The sequence below is a fragment of the Notolepis coatsorum genome, assembly GCF_963971535.1.
Source record: "Notolepis coatsorum genome assembly, chromosome: 18".
NCBI classification, from domain to species: Eukaryota; Metazoa; Chordata; class Actinopteri; order Aulopiformes; family Paralepididae; genus Notolepis; species Notolepis coatsorum.
In genome coordinates, this window is record NC_140182.1 from 10,619,244 (window position 1) to 10,638,270 (window position 19,027).

General features: G+C 45.1%; 1 protein-coding gene across 1 annotated transcript in view; it reads right to left on the reverse strand.

Annotated features, from left to right (window-relative positions):
- cpt1ab (carnitine palmitoyltransferase 1Ab (liver)) overlaps positions 1–19,027 on the reverse strand; it is an 85,357-nt gene that overhangs the window by 13,073 nt on the left and 53,257 nt on the right. The window contains 5 exon segments of the mRNA XM_084334509.1: positions 2,919–3,012; positions 3,015–3,084; positions 5,897–6,004; positions 13,435–13,512; positions 17,572–17,709. Of these exon segments, the coding sequence (XP_084190635.1) occupies positions 2,919–3,012; positions 3,015–3,084; positions 5,897–6,004; positions 13,435–13,512; positions 17,572–17,709 (488 nt within the window).

A 19,027-nucleotide genomic window follows, 5' to 3' on the forward strand; every position in this document is an offset into this window, starting at 1 on the left:
TCTCCTAGCTAGTGGTATTACTACTATTAACATAAGTTACTGTCTCCTAGCTAGTGGTATTACTACTATTAACATAAGTTACTGTCTCCTAGCTAGTGGTATTACTACTATTAACATAAGTTACTGTCTCCTAGCTAGTGGAATTATTGTTATAAGAAGTTAATGTCTCTTAGCTAGTGGTATTACTACTATTAACATAAGTTACTGTCTCCTAGCTAGTGGAATTATTGTTATAAGAAGTTATGTCTCTTAGCTAGTGGTATTACTACTATTAACATAAGTTACTGTCTCCTAGCTAGTGGAATTATTGTTATAAGAAGTTAATAATAATAATAATAATAATATAATAATAATAATAATAATAATAATAATAATAATAATAATAATAATAATAATAATAATAATAATAATAATAATAAAATAATAATAATAATAATAATAATAATAATAATAATAATAAAAATGGATTAAATTTGTACCGCGCTCTACATTCGTGAGAATCTCAGAGTGCTTACAGGAGATAAAAACAAAAGTTAAATGAATAAAACAATTTAAAATGAATAAAAACAATTAAAAATACTAACAACCAGTGAAATGGAAGAACCTAAGGGTAAAATAAAATAAAAATAATAGTAAAATGAATAGAAGTAAAAAATAAAAGTAAAAGAAAATTCAGGCAAAAGCCTTGTTAAAAAGAAATGTTTTTAGGCCCCTTTTAAAAAAATGTCTCTTTGCTAGTGGTATTACTACCATAACAGAAGTCACTGTCTCCTATGTATTGGTATTATTGCTATAACATAAATTACTGTCAGTTCCTGACTCCAAATCGCATCCCATGTTCTGGATGTTTTTGCAACCATGGGGTGGGAACAGGGTGGAAAGGAACCCAACCTGCTCATGACGTGCTGTAAGAGCAAAATGGCCGTTGTGTGAGTATGGTCAATTGCAAATGAGTCGCTCCAGGTTGTAGGTCGCGGTGACATCAGAGATCAGAGTCTGGGAAATAGCATGTTTTGTACCTTTAGTGGTATCTATAAAATAGAAATAGAAACAAAAGATGTTCGATCATGCAACACAGAGGTTGTTTTCAGACAGAGTTTCATGCTGGATATTAGGTTAGTTTCTTTTAGCAAAACACTATCTATAACGACGAGTGAACCTCGTGACTAGACGTCCAGGGAAGAGCCTGTTCATCCGTTGATTAAAACACAAAGCAAGGTCAATTCCTTGTGGTCCATCTCTGTTCTTCCCTCTTACTTAGAAATCAGATTGAAATAATACAAATATATACTAGAGCCACTCGGAATGTACTTAAGATTATAGGGGTTGGAAAAACCCAGTCATTATAAGAATCGCGATTCTACCTTCTATTTCTTTCTTTTTTTCTGTTCAAATGATTGCATTTAGGTTTCATATTGAGTGAACTAAACTGGGAAAATAGATCTTGTAACTCAAGGTATACATTTGATTCAGTGTGATCTATTAAAGTGTCAACCACAAGCAAGCAGGGAAACGTCACTCGAAACAGCAACTAGAATCAACCTGTGCATGCATTGAAATCGAGAACTGACTTTTACATCTACTGGATTAGGTGTAAATTGTCATATTCCATCATTTATGTATGGATACCTGCATATAACCCATATAACTCTGTATGATATAATGTACAATAATGCTGTATATACCATATATTTATTCTTTCTTATTATATACTGTATATCTATCCATACAGTATCTGTCTGTACGTACCCTGCATATAATCCTTTAACATATCTATAGAGATACTATATCTACATCTGTACATATCCCTGACCTACTCTTACTAGTTACGCTGCTGGCCAGTACGACTTACTACCATAGTGTCTTTATACCTGTATCACTGTACATATTAATACTACAACTCTGTACATACATCTGATTAGCACTAGTACTCAGTAGTACGCATTTATATATTTTGTACCCAGTTTAATCACCTGTACATTGTATATTACCATTGCACTTTACTGTTACATGTGGCACTCTGGTTGGATGCCAAACTTATTTTTGTTGTACTGTACTGTACTGTATGATGACAATACATTTTAATCTAATCTAATCTAATCTATCTAATCTAATCTAATCTAAGGCATAACAAAAAATATGTTTGGTTCCTGTTGGTTGTCAGTTAAGGCCATGGGTAGGTAGGGAATTTATTTAATTAAAAAATTTTATAAAAAAAATCCCACGGCAACTATGGATAGGGAATTTCTTTATTAATTAAAAGTTCACAACAACATGGATGCATGTACTCTGCCAGCATGTTTAATATCCATAATACTAAAGGTTTGACTAAGATTTGTATGAAACTTTATTGAAAAAAATTTATAAATAAAAAATATCATATATATATATATATATATATATATATATATATATATATATATATATATATATATATATATATATATATATATATATATATATATATATATATATATATATATATATATATATATATATATATATATATATATTTTATTTTTATATATATTTATATTAAACTCATAAATAAATTGGGTCACACCTAAATCGGCAGGGTCGGTCGGCAACCGGAACCAAACCATTATTTTGTTAGGCCTAATCTAATCTAATAGACTCAATATGATTCAGTGGTAGGTTATACTGTACATCCCATGGTGGTTGGCTCACAGTCACCTGTATTCTGATTTACCGATACTATTATTACTTACTTATAATAATAATAATCATAACTCTGACTATTCCGCCCTCTAGACTCTCTGCGCTACCGAGCGACGCCTCATGCAGATCAGTCTCGCTGCGCGGGTGAGCAGCGAGCGGCGCATGCATTAACCCCGTCACGCCTGCTGTATACAGATCGGATTAATAATCTAAAACAAAAAGGAGGTGCACTACACAACGTGATGAGGAGGAGTAGGAGCGGCAGGAGGAAGGAGAGGAGGAGGAGGAGGAAGAGGGAGGCGACCACCGCTAAGACTCTACCTGTGTCTACACTGGGACACGACTGGTGTTGAACATACGCTCATATTGGGACGAGCACATGGGGATAGTGTGAAGGAGCATGAGCTGAAAAGCAAAAGAAGAGTCAAAACACAAGAGATCACAAGACTGACTCTCTCTGACACCACCCTCCAGGAGCACGCGGACACACACACACACCTAGGGGGGGGGGAGGAGGAGGAGGAGGAGGAGGAGAGGGGGATGAAGATTGGGTTGATGAGCATTCTTAAGGAGAGACCCCTGAAAGCACCTAAGGGTGGGAGAGGAGTGAGCTCCGGAAACCACTGGACCCGCCCCCGCCTTCAGCGCCCAGCGCCTGCTGACCTGGGATCAGGCACTACTGCACTGTAGTAGTGTTGTTGACACACATGGCTGGCTTTACACCTGAGCCCTGACTGACGGTCAGTTCCAAAAAGATTTTAGACCCTTATGGGGATTGTATGTTTTCGTAAATTTCCATGAGAAAAACGTTCCGTTCGAATTTTAGAAATTGAATTGAAATTGTCCTCGTCAAAGGCTCCAATCGGAAGAGGCACTTCCTGTTCAGGGCTATACGCTGCATGGCACAGAGCGTCTGGGGGAGGAGGGGGGTCAGGGTTTCCATTGGCTGCTGCGCCGCGGGAAGTGGGGTTTGCGGGGGTGGTCAGAGGGCAGCGCTGCTGGCATGTGCCCTCTTCTTACCTGTCTCCACACCGGGGAGGCGAGTGGTGTTATACATCCGCTCCCACTGCGCCGAACACAGGGGCACCCTGTTCGCCAGCAAGTAAATCTAACGCAGCGTCCGAGAGCGAAGGAGGAACAAAACAGTAGAACAAGAGACAATGTTTACGCCTGTGAGGTCATGCATGGAGGTGGGCAGGGGTGCAGTCTGGTGGCAGGGCGGCTGCGTGTGTGTGTGTGTGACTGTGTGTGTGTGTGTGTGTGTGTGTGTGTGTGTGTGTGTGTGTGTGTGTGTGTGTGTGTGTGTGTGTGTGTGTGTGTGTGTGTGTGTGTGTGTGTGTGTGTGTGTGTGTGTGTGTGTGTGTGTGTGTGTGTGTGTCAGGGGATCTGCAGTTTCAACACGCTAGAGACTTTTTAACCTCTTAACAAGTACCCCAAAAATGGCCATTTTTGTTCTTGTTTTTGAGGATTTTTTTTGCAAAGCTTAGCTTTATACTTTATACTTATATAGCACATGCATGAATGAGCCTGGTCTCTTTTGAAAGGTAACATTCTGAAGTTACTAAAGCAAAAAAATAAAAGTAACAGAGGTTTGAACTTGAAAAGTAGTGTGTACTCACATTTCTCTTTAGTGGTTGCCAGATTCCTGTTTTTAAGTTCCAGCATAGAGGTATGAGTTGGAAAATAGCCTTATGTAGTAGTAGTACAGGTCCAAATTTGATAAAAAATGTATAAAAGATTTGTGCTTGAGAAAGGTTTTAGTAAACCATGTACCAAAAAAAAGCGTGAAAATGGCTATCCACCTCCATGCGTTCTGAAGCTTCAGTCACAACAAATTCACTCGTCAACTTTCACCTACAGTACTTCCCCACTCGCACCCACCCACGTGGGGTATCGTTCGAAGCGGACGCTCGTTGGCTACAACGCTGACCAATCATTTTCGCCATCAGCGGCGATTGGTCAGTTCTAGAGCGTATACAGTCAGGCGCACGGCCATTTGACACACGGCCTGTAAAAAGACAATCGCCTGACATATCGTCATGTAACTTGAGAACCGAGGCACGCAATTGGTCGCGTGAGGTGTCGTTCGAAAGGAGACAAATTCAACTTTAGAACGGTGTATTACATGATCAGCGAAAAATGCTGCTCCGAGCCGGTAGACGCTCGCAACGTGCCAGGAGTGCTCGCAACGTGCGTGACGCCCCCTTGTGCGTTAGAGGTTAAGACCTTTTTAATACCACTTAGAGCAAAATGTAATACCAATTTCATGACCATACTAGCAAAAAAAATTAAAACACATAGCAACACTGTGTGGCTGAAACTGCGCGTTCATACAAGCTCTCGTCAAGACGCACCAAGCTCCCGGTAGCCCCGCAAAAAAACAACGACTTGAATACAAAATCATTTCATATATGTAATGTTATTTCATCTCCCGACAGCCGGGCTGCCCCCCAAAAAATTGCAATACCTGTGCAAATGTAAGACTTTTGAATACCTTTTAGCCCTTAAATTGAGAATTATGAATTTAATATTTTTTGAAGACTTTTTAATACCCTGCAGATACCCTGGTGTGTATGTGTGGGTGGGTGGGTGGGGGGTGGTTGATGTGCATTTTAGCATCATGCACAGGTGCAAAGAAGAGAACGAGAGGTGGGGGAGGGGGGATGGAGGACAGCCTCTTACGGGAAGGGGGGGGGGGGGGGGGGCATTCACTAAGACAGGGTCATTCACTAAGCCTGCAGAAAACAACCATGTCTCACTGAAGCCAGTGATCACAGTGGTTGAAGCACGCAGAGCACAATGGATGCACAACCCAACGCAGACAATGAGCTGAAGGCTGAGAGGCAGCGTCTACAGAACCACTGGATGCATTGAGCTTAACAACAAAGCAGCTCTGTGGTGACGGAAACAGAGGCATAAGGCGTATAACTAGTAAAAACAGTCAATTTAAACATAATACGATAACGATTGTAAGAGAATGAGGGATCGTTATCCTATAGACATCATTACATCATGAGAGAGAGGGGGGGGTAGAGACACTGAGAGAGAGACGGAGAAGAGAGAGAGAGAGAGAGAGAGAGAGAGAGAGAGAGAGAGAGAGAGAGAGAGAGAGAGAGAGAGAGAGAGAGAGAGAGAGAGGAGAGAGAGAGAGAGTGAGATAGAGAGAGGGAGGCGGTAGAGACACTGAGAGACAGAGACAGTTAGAGTCTGTACTCACTGGTTTGAGCTGTGCTCTGTCCAGCTTTCGTCTGTAGAGCATGATAGAATGGATGGCATTACCTGCCCGGGCAGCCTGAATGGAGGTAGGGAACACGTACAGGAAGTCCTGGAGAGAGGAGAGGAGAGGAAGAGGGGAGAGGGAGAGGGAGAGGAGAGGAGAGAGAGGGAGGAGAGGAGAGGAGAGGAGAGGAGAGGAGAGGAGAGGAGAGGGGAGGGGAGGGAGAGGGAGGAGAGGAGAGGAGAGGAGGAGAGGAGAGGAGAGGAGAGGAGAGGAGAGGAGAGGAGAGGAGAGGAGAGGAGAGGAGAGGAGAGGGAGAGGAAGGATGGAGGGGAGATAGGAGGAGAGGAGAGGGAGATAGGGAGGGGAGGAGGGAGAGGAGAGGGAGAGGAGAGGAGAGGAGAGGAGAGGAGAGGAGAGGGAGGGAGAGGAGAGGAGAGGAGAGGAGAGGGAGAGGAGAGGAGAGGAGAGGAGAGGAGAGAGAGAGGAGAGGAGAGAGAGAGGAGAGGAGAGGAGAGGAGAGGAGAGGAGAGAGAGGAGAGGAGAGGAGAGGAGAGGAGAGGGAGAGGGAGAGGAGGGAGAGGAGAGGAGAGAGAGAGGAGAGAGGAGTGGAGAGGAGAGGAGAGAGGAGAGGAGAGGAGAGGAGAGGAGAGGAGAGGAGAGGAGATATTCCTTTATTGATCCCCTTGCGGAAATTCGGGCATCATAGCAGCATGGGGGAGGGGAGGTACAGGTACAGGCAGGGTAACAGTAGAAAGACATACATATAGGCAATCAAATTCAATCTGAATATAGAAATTAGAAAAAATAAGCAGTGTAAACAATAATACAATTAATAAAAAAAATATATAACAATAATAACAATATTGTTAACAATAATAACCCTAACTGTGTACCTACATCATACGCTATGGTCCGTGCAGGCAGAGAACGAGAGGATCGGGGAGACAAACACAAGTCCATTCATCATTGCCACATTTCCATAAGCCCCGCCTCCCTTAGCTACTGTTGCTATGTCAGACACACTCTCTTTTATATCATGTCCTATAGGTTGTCTGTGGGGGCGGGCCATGTGTCGCTCTACCAGTGCCAAGTAGGCCACAAGCCGGCCTACACAGAGAGAGATGGACGCTTACATAACCCAGAGGACACAGTTGGTAGTAGATCCGGTCTCTCTCTATAACCCTGTCCTAGTCCTAGAGGACACAGTGGTTAGTAGGGGTGGGAATCACCAGAGGCCTCACGATACGATATATCACGATACTTAAGTCACGATACGATAGCATTGCGCTTCAAAATATATATTGCGATATGCTGAGTATCGCGATATTAATATTGCGATATATATTGCGATTTATTACCTTTTTTCCAACTGCAAGTAAAACTTTGTCAACATGTTTTATCTACTCAAATAAAGTCTGTCAGTCTGTTCATCTCACTTCAATCGTTTTTATTGCAGCAAATGGGATTTTCAGTCAACCTGTAATCTGTGTTGCATGACAAACTGAACTGTTTGTATTACAGCCATATTCCAACTTACTGTAACTGACCTTAACCTAGAGGACACAGTAGTTAGACCAGGTAGCTTTGGTATGAGGGGTTCAGTGGAACACTATTATAATATTTGAAATAGTAGGTCATGTGCTACATACTCAGGTATGGTCCTGGTCTAAAATTAGAACAAAAGAGAGAGAGAGAGAGAGAGAGAGAGAGAGAGAGAGAGAGAGAGAGAGAGAGAGAGAGAGAGAGAGAGAGAGAGGAGAGAGGAGAGAGACGTGCGAGAAAGAAAGAGAGAGAGAGAGAGATAGAGACGTGTGAGAGAGAGAGGGGGGGGGGGAGAGAGAGAGAGAGAGAGAGAAGGAGAGAGAGACGTGCAAGAGAGAGAGAGAGACACAGATAGAGAGAGAGAGATAGAGAGAGAGGGAGAGAGAGACGTGCAAGAGAGAGAGATACACAGATAGAGAGAGAGAGAGAGAGAGAGAGAGAGAGAGAGAGAGAGATGTGCGAGAGAGAGAGAGAGAGAGAGAGAGAGAGAGAGAGAGAGAGAGAGAGAGAGAGACGTGCGAGAGAGAGAGATGTGCAAGAGAGAAGAGAGAGGGAAAGAGAGATAGAGATAGAGAGAGAAAGAGAGAGAGCATGTCCAGTGATGAGATGACCAAGCAACAACATTATTTATATTGTATTTGATCACTTAGATTGGCTATTTAGCTTTTAACCCTTTCACTACCCCACTACAGAAGGTTAACCTTTCACTACCACACTACAGAAGGTTAACCGTCTGTAGTGTGGAGTGAAAGGGTTAACCGCCTGTAGTGTGGTAGTGAAAGGGTTAACCGTCTGCAGTGTGGTAATGAAAGGTTAACCCTTTGTCGTGTGTCAGTGAAAGGGTTAACCGTCTGATCGTCGCCATGAAGGGTTAACCCTCTGGTAGAGGGTAGTGAAAGGTTAACGGAGTCTGTCAACAAACAGGTGGCTCCAAGACGTGTTGGAAATGTGGTCAACAAGCACTAACTCAGGACGTAAGGCCAAACTATTATGATATTCAGCTTTCTATTTCAGAAGGCTTCAGTTATACTCTCCTCTGTTTTCTTCATTAGGCCTAAAATAATGCATTACCTATAGGGAGGGATCTTTGAATAAAAAAATCGTCTCATCTTTATTGAGTATCCAAATGTGATCATAGATGACGTCTCTACCGTATATCTGAGTCTAGATAAAGTAAAATAATAATAATAATAATAATAATAATAATAATAATAATAATAATAATAATATAATAATAATAATAATAATAAATAATAATAATAATAATAATAATAATAATAATAATACATGTATAGAAAACGTGTCAGAGCAAGTAGGCCTCAAAGTCTCTCTCAAGAGAACATGTAGCCCCCGTTGTAGAAAATACAGAGCCTATAAATACGGAGATATGATTTCTGGTGCATATCACCCAGCCCTACAAGGACCTGAGCAAGTCCTCTCAGTAGTGGCCACTTAGGCAGAGGGTTGGGGGCCGGACTCGTTCAGTCGACACACAAACTATAAGGAACCGCTCACAAAGTCGGAGGCTGAACAGAGACGAGGTGTAACTGTAACTGTAATCGTAACCGTGCCAACCGAGGCGGCAGACAATCCCCCAGAGCGTAGCTGTAATAATGAGGCCCCCCCCGAGGTCTTTCATACACAGAGTCAACATAGCCTGCATCTGACTAGCTGTAGAGTCTAATATACATAGCCTGCATCTGACTAGCTGTAGTCTAATATACATAGCCTGCATCTGACTAGCTATAGTCTAATATACATAGCCTGCATCTGACTAGCTATAGAGTCTAATATACATAGCCTGCATCTGACTAGCTGTAGAGTCTAATATACATAGCTGCATCTGACTAGCTGTTAGTCTAATATACATAGCCTGCATCTGACTAGCTGTAGAGTCTAATATACATAGCCTGCATCTGACTAGCTGTAGAGTCTAATATACATAGCCTGCATCTGACTAGCTATAGTCTAATATACATAGCCTGCATCTGACTAGCTGTAGAGTCTAATATACATAGCCTGCATCTGACTAGCTATAGTCTAATATACATAGCCTGCATCTGACTAGCTGTAGAGTCTAATATACATAGCCTGCATCTGACTAGCTGTAGTCGAATATACATAGCCTGCATCTGACTAGCTGTAGAGTCTAATATACATAGCCTGCATCTGACTAGCTGTAGAGTCTAATATACATAGCCTGCATCTGACTAGCTGTAGAGTCTAATATACAAAGGAAAAGTACAGAAAAAAGAACAGGTCTCCACAGGCGGCCTTAGCCATGTTTCATCCGTTTCAACTGAAATGGGCCCCACTCTCTAAACAGTGCCCATGTGGATCACTGCGGTGGAAACGCTTGAAAAGGCACCAACACCAACACACAAAGATGTTTACTGACCAAGTCGTTCACCTTGTAGAAGAACGGTTGTAGTTGTTATAATATAAGATAAGGAGGACCCCGTATTTGATCTTGAAACGGACCCCCTGAACCTTAGGGCCACCTGCTGTCTGCACGGGACACACATCACATCACCTACAAAAACAACATAGTATTCAACTCAAAGGTTATAGTTATCTTTGAGCTCAAACACTCTCCAGTGTTTCCATAGGCTTGGTGGTTGCATCACATGTGTAGGTGAAGGTTAGTGGTAGTGAGCATTATCTTATGTAGTACTCCTATTGCCCAGCAGGGGGGGGGGGGGTTAGCAATACAGATTACATAGGAGGTGGAGTTTCAACCAGGCCAAACTTCAGCTGATCTATATTCACTAATCAAACTGCAAAACACTGTCTTCAGTGTTTTTTTTTTTTGTATACAGTTCAGTCTAAAGTATCACAGAGAAAGCATAGCATTTGTATAAAGGAGTGAGGAGTGCTTTTTACCATCTCATTTGTCACTTTAACTTCACTTAATAGAATAGGAATACTTTAATCATCCAGAGGGAAATTTGGCACTACAACAAACCGCTCACAGTAAACATTTAGGTAGACAAAACAATTAGCCATGAATAAGAATTAAAAAAATAAGCCTAAGAATAAAGAATAAAATAAGCCTAAGAATAAAATAATAATAATAAAATATGGTCCTGGATTGTTATGTATATATTCTAATATAAAATCTACAGTCAGTGTACAGTAAGTGTAATATTGAACAATGTGCTCAGTGATGCAGTGAGCACAGTGATGCATTGTGAAGTCTGATAATAATAATAATAATAATAATAATAATAATAATAATAATAATAATAATAATAATAATAATAATAATAATAATAATAATAATAATAATAATAATAATAATAATAATAATAATAATAATAATAATAACTTTATTTGTATAGCACTTTTCATACAGAGGTTGCAGTTCAAAGTGCTTCACAACAGTAAAAAAGACAGGCATAAGCGAGCATAAAAAGATAGACAGGTAGAATCACAGTGTTTCACATTAGGATCTAGCATCCCAATAGGCTCTCCGCTTACAGTTTTCAGTAACACAAATAGTAAAAATAGTTTAAAATGATTCAGTTTAAAAATAGTAAAAAAAAATTATAAAATAGAACAGACATAAAAAATACAGGCATGAGCGAGCATAGCAATATATATGATATGGCAAATCACAGTGTTTCACATTAGGATCTAGCATCCTAATAGGCTCTCTATTCAGTAATACTCCTGTAATTCCCAACATACTTCACAGTACATATTGCTGTAACTTTAGTGATATTAGATCACAGGGACACGAACCCACACTGTAACTTTAGTGATATTAGATCACAGGGACACGAACCCACACTGTAACTTTAGTGATACTAGATCACAGGGACTCGAACCCACACTGTAACTTTAGTGATACTAGATCACAGGGACTCAAGCCCACACTGTAACTTTAGTGATACTAGATCACAGGGACTCAAACCCACACTGTAACTTTAGTGATACTAGATCACAGGGACTCAAACCCACACTGTAACTTTAGTGATATTAGATCACAGGGACTCGAACCCATACTAAATAAAAAATTGCTGTCGGAATGAAGGACTTCCTGTGCCGTTCAGTGCTGCATCTTGGGAGTCTTAGTCTAGCACTGAACGTGCTCCTCCTGTCAGCCAAGTCTGTGTATAAGTGGGTGGGAGGGGTTGTCCCTGATGGCATGGAGCTTAGTCAGTCTCCGCTAGAGAGTCCAGTGATCCACCCCTACCACGTTACTGGCCTTCCTGACCAGCTTATCCAGCCTGTTTTTGCGTCCCCCGCTCTCAGTCCGCTGCCCCAACAGGTCACAGCGTACAAGAAGGCGCCCGCCACCACCACCGACTCATAAAACATCCTCAACATCCTTGTAGAGACGTTGAAGGATCTCAGCCTTCTGAGGAAGTAGAGTCGGCTCTGGCCCTTCTTGTACAGTGCCTCTGCGTGTTTTGACCCGTTCAGTTTGTTGTCGATGTGCACACTGAGCTATTTGTAGTCCTCAACCATTGTCCACATCGACTCTCCCCTGATGGAAACGGGGGTGTACTCCTCCTCCTCCCCACTTACTCGCTTGACAGAAAAGACCATCATTCATCCAGTCTGTGAAGACTGCCCTGCGATGAAGACATTAGAACTCCTGACACAAGGCGGTCAGGTGGCGTGTAGCGGAGATTGCGCTCGTCACCGATGCAAGAGACTGCGGTCTCGACTCCCGGAGAGTCAGCATTGCCTTGGCTTGGGCTGATCGCTATACTAACTCGTTTGTCTGGGTTAGGGGGAGGGGAGCCGTGGGTGGGAATCTGGCGTTGTGGACAGCGACGTCTACAGGTCAGGTCTGGGCGTCTGCTCAGCGAAAGGCAGGACTTGATGAAGGCAGCGTGACCTCCCACGCGTTACGCTTCACCAATGAGAGCCCTCGCTGCCAGGTGAGAAGAGAGCCACTGGCTGTCGCCGCACGTGTCGGAGGAAGCGTGCGGATGACTTCAGGGTTCCCTTGTACCGACCAGTAGGAGAACATGCGCACAACAACCAGGTAGGGGAGGGGGGGGGGGGGGGGGATTGGCACAACGACTAAATTGGGACGGGGAGAAAAACAGAGACAAATCGGAGAAAGAGAGATAAAAAAAAAAAATTTAAATAAAGAACTCCTGAGGGCTTGTGTCCATAGCGGACGTTTTTTTCAAGGCGGACCGCTTTGAAAAAGAAAAAGAAAAGCTCAGAGCGTTTTCCTGGGTCTCGCGACTGCCGCGGCTCCGCCCCTTCCTCGATGTTGATTACCTTGATGAGCGCGCTCCTTTCCAAAAGTTGAACTAGTTTCAACTTTATGCGCGGAGAGCGCTCCGCCCAAAAACGCTGCCGCCGAGAGCTCATAAACGCGAGGCGCGGGGCTGGGAAAAGGAGCGCGCCTGACGCGTCTCCAGCATAGAAATGAATGACAGGAAGGAGCTGACAACTCATAAAACGTCCGCTATGGACACAAGCCCTGACACAGAGAAAGACGACGATGCTAGGGGTGCCAGGGTGGCGCACAGCGTAGCGCACTTCAGTGCAACGCGGCCGTCCCGGGTTCGACTCCCGGACCCGCCGACATTTGCCAAATGTCTCCTCCCTCCCATATCTTCTCCCGTCCTTCCTCTCTGTCTATCCAATAAAGCAATAAAAATGCAAAAAATTAAAGACGCTTGAGGAATATACATTCCTATCCTCTACTAGTCCCAACACGTCCAACGGGTGGATTTAGAATTTAACTTCCCTAACCTGTTTATTAATAAGGTCTGTATTGATCGATTTATGAGAAAACCGCAGGGCCAATTGGGGGACCCTAGGGCTTAACAGGCTAAGCAGATTAATAAAGGAACACTTGGCTTAACTTGGGCTACACACTCACAAAAGAAAACCTGAAAAAAACCTGAAGTTATAGCTTCTGGAGCGGCTAGCGACCACAGTGGAGATGACTGACACCATCGTCAACCAACCAGCTCTCAGCCAGAGGGAAGGGAGACCAGACGAGAGGTCTTCGTTCTTACCATGGCATAATAGTTGCTGTTGACCATGATTGGCCCACGACCCCGCAGGTAGATGTACTCCTCCCACCAATCACTGACCTGAGAGACACAGAGACAGGGAGGAGGAGGACAATGATGTTAGTCATGAGTTATATTCTAACACTTCTATTCATTCATAATAATAATAACCCATAACACTGTATGACAGCATGTACACAATAATGCTGTATATACCAACCGCATAGATGTATTTATTTTTTTACTGTATATATCTATCCACATCTGTCTGTACATGCCTGCATATAATCCTTTTGACATATTCAAACATTTATTTATTCTCGAAAAGACAATTGAGGTCACCCTCATTTTCAACGTCGTCGAGACTTCTACAATATAACAATAATAAATATTAATAACTATCTATATAGTACTTCTTTTTTCCACACATGGACGATGGACCGCAGTCCAGAGTGCCCCACAGCAATTAGTATAAAATGAACATAGGCATAAAATCAGCACACAATTGACCTGCAGATATCTGTAGATATACTATATCTATATCTGTACATATCCCTTACCTACTCATACTAGTTACGCTGCTGGTCAGTATGACCTGTATCACTGTACATATTAATACTACAACTCTGTACATAAATCTGATTTATATATGTTATACCCAGTTTAATCACCTGTACATTGTATATTAATATTGCACTTTACTGTTAAATTTGCACTCTGGTTGGATGCCAAACATATTTTCATTGTACTGTACTTGTGACAATACATTTGAATCTAATCTAATCTAATAAGTATTGGGGCAAATGTTGCCCGTAAAGCGCTCTGATACAGTGAACCTCAGGGTGGTGATAATGGACGTCTCAACGTTTATACATATTGTATGGCAACCTCTTGTTGCCCAGATAAATTCTGTTGTATATTTTCCCCTCTGTCTCACTTCATTTCCTGTTGGGGAGCATTTCCACGTTGCCCTGCCACGTTGTCTAAAAAAGTTGCCCTGTCACGTTGCCCTGCCACGTTGTCCTGTCACGTTGTCCTGTCACGTTGTCCTGTCACGTTGCCCTGTCCTGTTGCCCTGTCACTATTGTGTCACAACGTAAATAAACTCCCATTGAAATGGTGACCGCTGTGTCATTATGTTTAATGTAGACCTTTTTTTTTCTCTTTTCAGCTCTTTGAGTGCAAATTTAACAGTAAAGTGCAGTATTAATATACAATGTACAGGTGATTAAACTGGGTATAACATATATAAATCACGGTATATACAGATATCTACAGGTCAATTGTGTGCAGATTTTATGCCTATGTTCATAGGGGGATGTTCTGGAGAGAGCAGGTGGGGGGAGAGGTTCTGGTGAGAGCAGGTGGGGGGGGGAGGTTCTGGTGAGAGCAGGTGGGGGAGGGAGGTTCTGGTGAGAGCAGGTGGGGGAGAGAGGTTCTGGAGAGAGCAGGTGGGGGAGAGAGGTTCTGGTGAGAGCAGGTGGGGGAGAGAGGTTCTGGTGAGAGCAGGTGGGAGAGAGAGGTTCTGGTGAGAGCAGGTGGGGGAGGTTCTGGTGAGAGCAGGTGGGGGAGGTTCTGGTGAGAGCAGGTGGGGGGGGGAGGTTCTGGTGAGAGCAGGTGGGGGGGGAGGTTCTGGTGAGAGCAGGTGGGGGAGAGAGGTTCTGGTGAGAGCAGGTGGGGGGAGAGAGGTTCTGGTGAGAGCAGGTGGGGGAGAGAGGTTCTGGTGAGAGCAGGTGGGGGAGGTTCTGGTGAGAGCAGGTGGGGGAGAGAGGTTCTGGTGAGAGCAGGTGGAGAGAGGTTCTGGTGAGAGCAGGTGGGAGAGAGAGGTTCTGGTGAGAGCAGGTGGGAGAGGTTCTGGTGAGAGAGCAGGTGGGAGAGAGAGGTTCTGGTGAGAGCAGGTGGGGGGGGGAGGTTCTGGTGAGAGCAGGTGGGGGAGAGAGGTTCTGGTGAGAGCAGGTGGGAGAGGTTCTGGTGAGAGCAGGTGGGGGGGAGAGGTTCTGGTGAGAGCAGGTGGGAGAGAGGTTCTGGTGAGAGCAGGTGGGGGGGAGAGGTTCTGGTGAGAGCAGGTGGGGGGAGAGGTTCTGGTGAGAGCAGGTGGGAGAGAGAGGTTCTGGTGAGAGCAGGTGGGAGAGAGGTTCTGGTGAGAGCAGGTGGGGGAGGTTCTGGTGAGAGCAGGTGGGGGGGAGAGGTTCTGGTGAGAGCAGGTGGGGGGAGAGGTTCTGGTGAGAGCAGGTGGGAGAGAGAGGTTCTGGTGAGAGCAGGTGGGAGAGAGGTTCTGGTGAGAGCAGGTGGGGGAGGTTCTGGTGAGAGCAGGTGGGGGGAGGTTCTGGTGAGAGCAGGTGGGGGGGAGAGGTTCTGGTGAGAGCAGGTGGGGAGAGGTTCTGGTGAGAGCAGGTGGGGGGGAGGTTCTGGTGAGAGAGCAGGTGGGGGAGAGGTTCTGGTGAGAGAGCAGGTGGGAGAGAGGTTCTGGTGAGAGAGCAGGTGGGGGAGAGGTTCTGGTGAGAGCAGGTGGGGGAGAGGTTCTGGTGAGAGCAGGTGGGAGAGAGGTTCTGGTGAGAGCAGGTGGGGGGAGGTTCTGGTGAGAGCAGGTGGGAGAGAGGTTCTGGTGAGAGCAGGTGGGGGGGAGAGGTTCTGGTGAGAGCAGGTGGGGGGAGGTTCTGGTGAGAGCAGGTGGGAGAGGTTCTGGTGAGAGCAGGTGGGAGAGAGAGGTTCTGGTGAGAGCAGGTGGGAGAGAGAGGTTCTGGTGAGAGCAGGTGGGGGGAGGTTCTGGTGAGAGCAGGTGGGAGAGGTTCTGGTGAGAGCAGGTGGGAGAGAGAGGTTCTGGTGAGAGCAGGTGGGAGAGAGAGGTTCTGGTGAGAGCAGGTGGGGGAGAGAGGTTCTGGTGAGAGCAGGTGGGGAGAGAGGTTCTGGTGAGAGCAGGTGGGGGAGAGAGGTTCTGGTGAGAGCAGGTGGGAGAGAGGTTCTGGTGAGAGCAGGTGGGGGAGAGGTTCTGGTGAGAGCAGGTGGGAGAGAGAGGTTCTGGTGAGAGCAGGTGGGAGAGAGAGGTTCTGGTGAGAGCAGGTGGGAGAGAGGTTCTGGTGAGAGCAGGTGGGAGAGAGAGGTTCTGGTGAGAGCAGGTGGGAGAGAGAGGTTCTGGTGAGAGCAGGTGGGAGAGAGGTTCTGGTGAGAGCAGGTGGGGGGGGTTCTGGTGAGAGCAGGTGGGAGAGAGAGGTTCTGGTGAGAGCAGGTGGGAGAGAGAGGTTCTGGTGAGAGCAGGTGGGAGAGAGGTTCTGGTGAGAGCAGGTGGGAGAGGTTCTGGTGAGAGCAGGTGGGAGAGAGGTTCTGGTGAGAGGTTCTGGAGAGAGCAGGTGGGGGAGAGGTTCTGGTGAGAGCAGGTGGGGGGAGGTTCTGGTGAGAGCAGGTGGGAGAGAGGTTCTGGTGAGAGCAGGTGGGAGAGAGGTTCTGGTGAGAGCAGGTGGGGGAGGTTCTGGTGAGAGCAGGTGGGGGAGAGGTTCTGGTGAGAGCAGGTGGGGGGGAGAGGTTCTGGTGAGAGCAGGTGGGAGAGAGGTTCTGGTGAGAGCAGGTGGGGGGGAGAGGTTCTGGTGAGAGCAGGTGGGAGAGAGGTTCTGGTGAGAGCAGGTGGGGGGAGAGGTTCTGGTGAGAGCAGGTGGGAGAGAGGTTCTGGTGAGAGCAGGTGGGAGAGAGGTTCTGGTGAGAGCAGGTGGGAGAGAGGTTCTGGTGAGAGCAGGTGGGGGGAGGTTCTGGTGAGAGCAGGTGGGAGAGAGAGGTTCTGGTGAGAGCAGGTGGGAGAGAGGTTATGGAGAGAGCAGGTGGGGGAGAGAGGTTCTGGTGAGAGCAGGTGGGAGAGAGAGGTTCTGGTGAGAGCAGGTGGGGGAGGTTCTGCTGAGAGCAGGTGGGGGGAGAGGTTCTGGTGAGAGCAGGTGGGGGAGGTTCTGGTGAGAGCAGGTGGGAGAGAGAGGTTCTGGTGAGAGCAGGTGGGAGAGAGAGGTTCTGGTGAGAGCAGGTGGGAGAGAGAGGTTCTGGTGAGAGCAGGTGGGAGAGAGAGGTTCTGGTGAGAGCAGGGGGGAGAGAGGTTCTGGTGAGAGCAGGTGGGAGAGAGAGGTTCTGGTGAGAGCAGGTGGGAGGTTCTGCCAGACTCACGTAGTTGGAGGCCCACCAGGACTTGAGCTTCAGGTACCACTGCAGCCGGGGGCCCAGGTTCTTCTCGAACTCCGTGGCCAAGCCCTCCATGCGCTCGTACTGCTGGTCCGTCATCAGGGGCCGCGCCGACTCCAGGTACTGGGGACACAGACACAGGCAGTTATTAGGGCTGCAACTAACGATTATTTTGGTAATCGACTAATCTGTCGATTATTTTTCCGATTTAGTCGACTAATCTAACAATTATTTTTGTCACACCCTCAATCTCTGCTTCCTGTGGGCGCGGCTCCTTCTCCAGTGCATGTTTTACCTCACGTGCTCAAGTCTGCACACCTGTGAATGTCACCCTGTTGTCCAGTCCCTCTGCCTTAACAGTTAACTTAACATAACATGATGATCCCATAGCAAATTAAAATAATGACTCATGAAACATTTGAATTTGGATCTTAAGCAACTTTAAATCAAAATGTATTTGAACAATACAACAATCACTCATAACAATATATATAGCAGACTTCTTAGCTTAACATCCCAGGGAACTAATGGGATAACTGGGGATGTTGTTTGCTCCTGACAAGAGTCTCAACGTCTGGGGTGATGGTAGACAAGCAACTCTGAAGTCATGCTCAATGTCCAATCTGTTCCTCTGCTCTGTCTTCAGCTGGACCAGAGCTGAGAAGCCACTTTCACAAAGATAGGTAGTGCGACTAATCGACGCAAAAATTCTGCGTCGACGAGTTTTTATGATCGACGTCGTCGATTATGTCGACTAATCGTTGCAGCCCTAGACAGTATAATCAATCAATCAATCAATCAAACCCTTTATTTAACCAGATAAGCATCATTGAGATTAAAATCTCTTTTTCAAGAGCGATCTGGCCAAGCAAGGCAGCAGAAGGTTTCAACATAAAAAAAGAAGAAGAACATCACAATAAAATACAGATAAAACATTCACATCAAAAGCTCCAATTTCAGCCAAGTTATCAAACACAGTTGCACTGTCCGAGGGAACTGAATTTGTAGGATTTTAAAATGGCTTTAAATTCTCCGAGGGTGACGACCAGTCCTGGTAATTTTAGGTCCTCCTGTATCTTGTTCCAGGATGATAAACACACTGTGTGACTCCAGTCTCCAGGTACTGCAGACACACACAGTATAAACACACTGTGACTACAGGTACTGACACAGACACACACAGTATAAACACACTGTGACTACAGACACACACACAGACACACACACAGTATAAACACACTGTGACTACAGACACACACACACACACAGTAAAAACACACTGTGACTACACAAGGGCTGCACGATTTTGGGAAATAATCTAATTGCGATTATTCTGGCAGATATTGCGATTGCGATTTGCGATGCGATTATAACATATTTAAAAAAAAAAATTACAAGAAGAATGTTGCTGCTTTCTGTAGTCGGGTCCCAACTGCAAAAT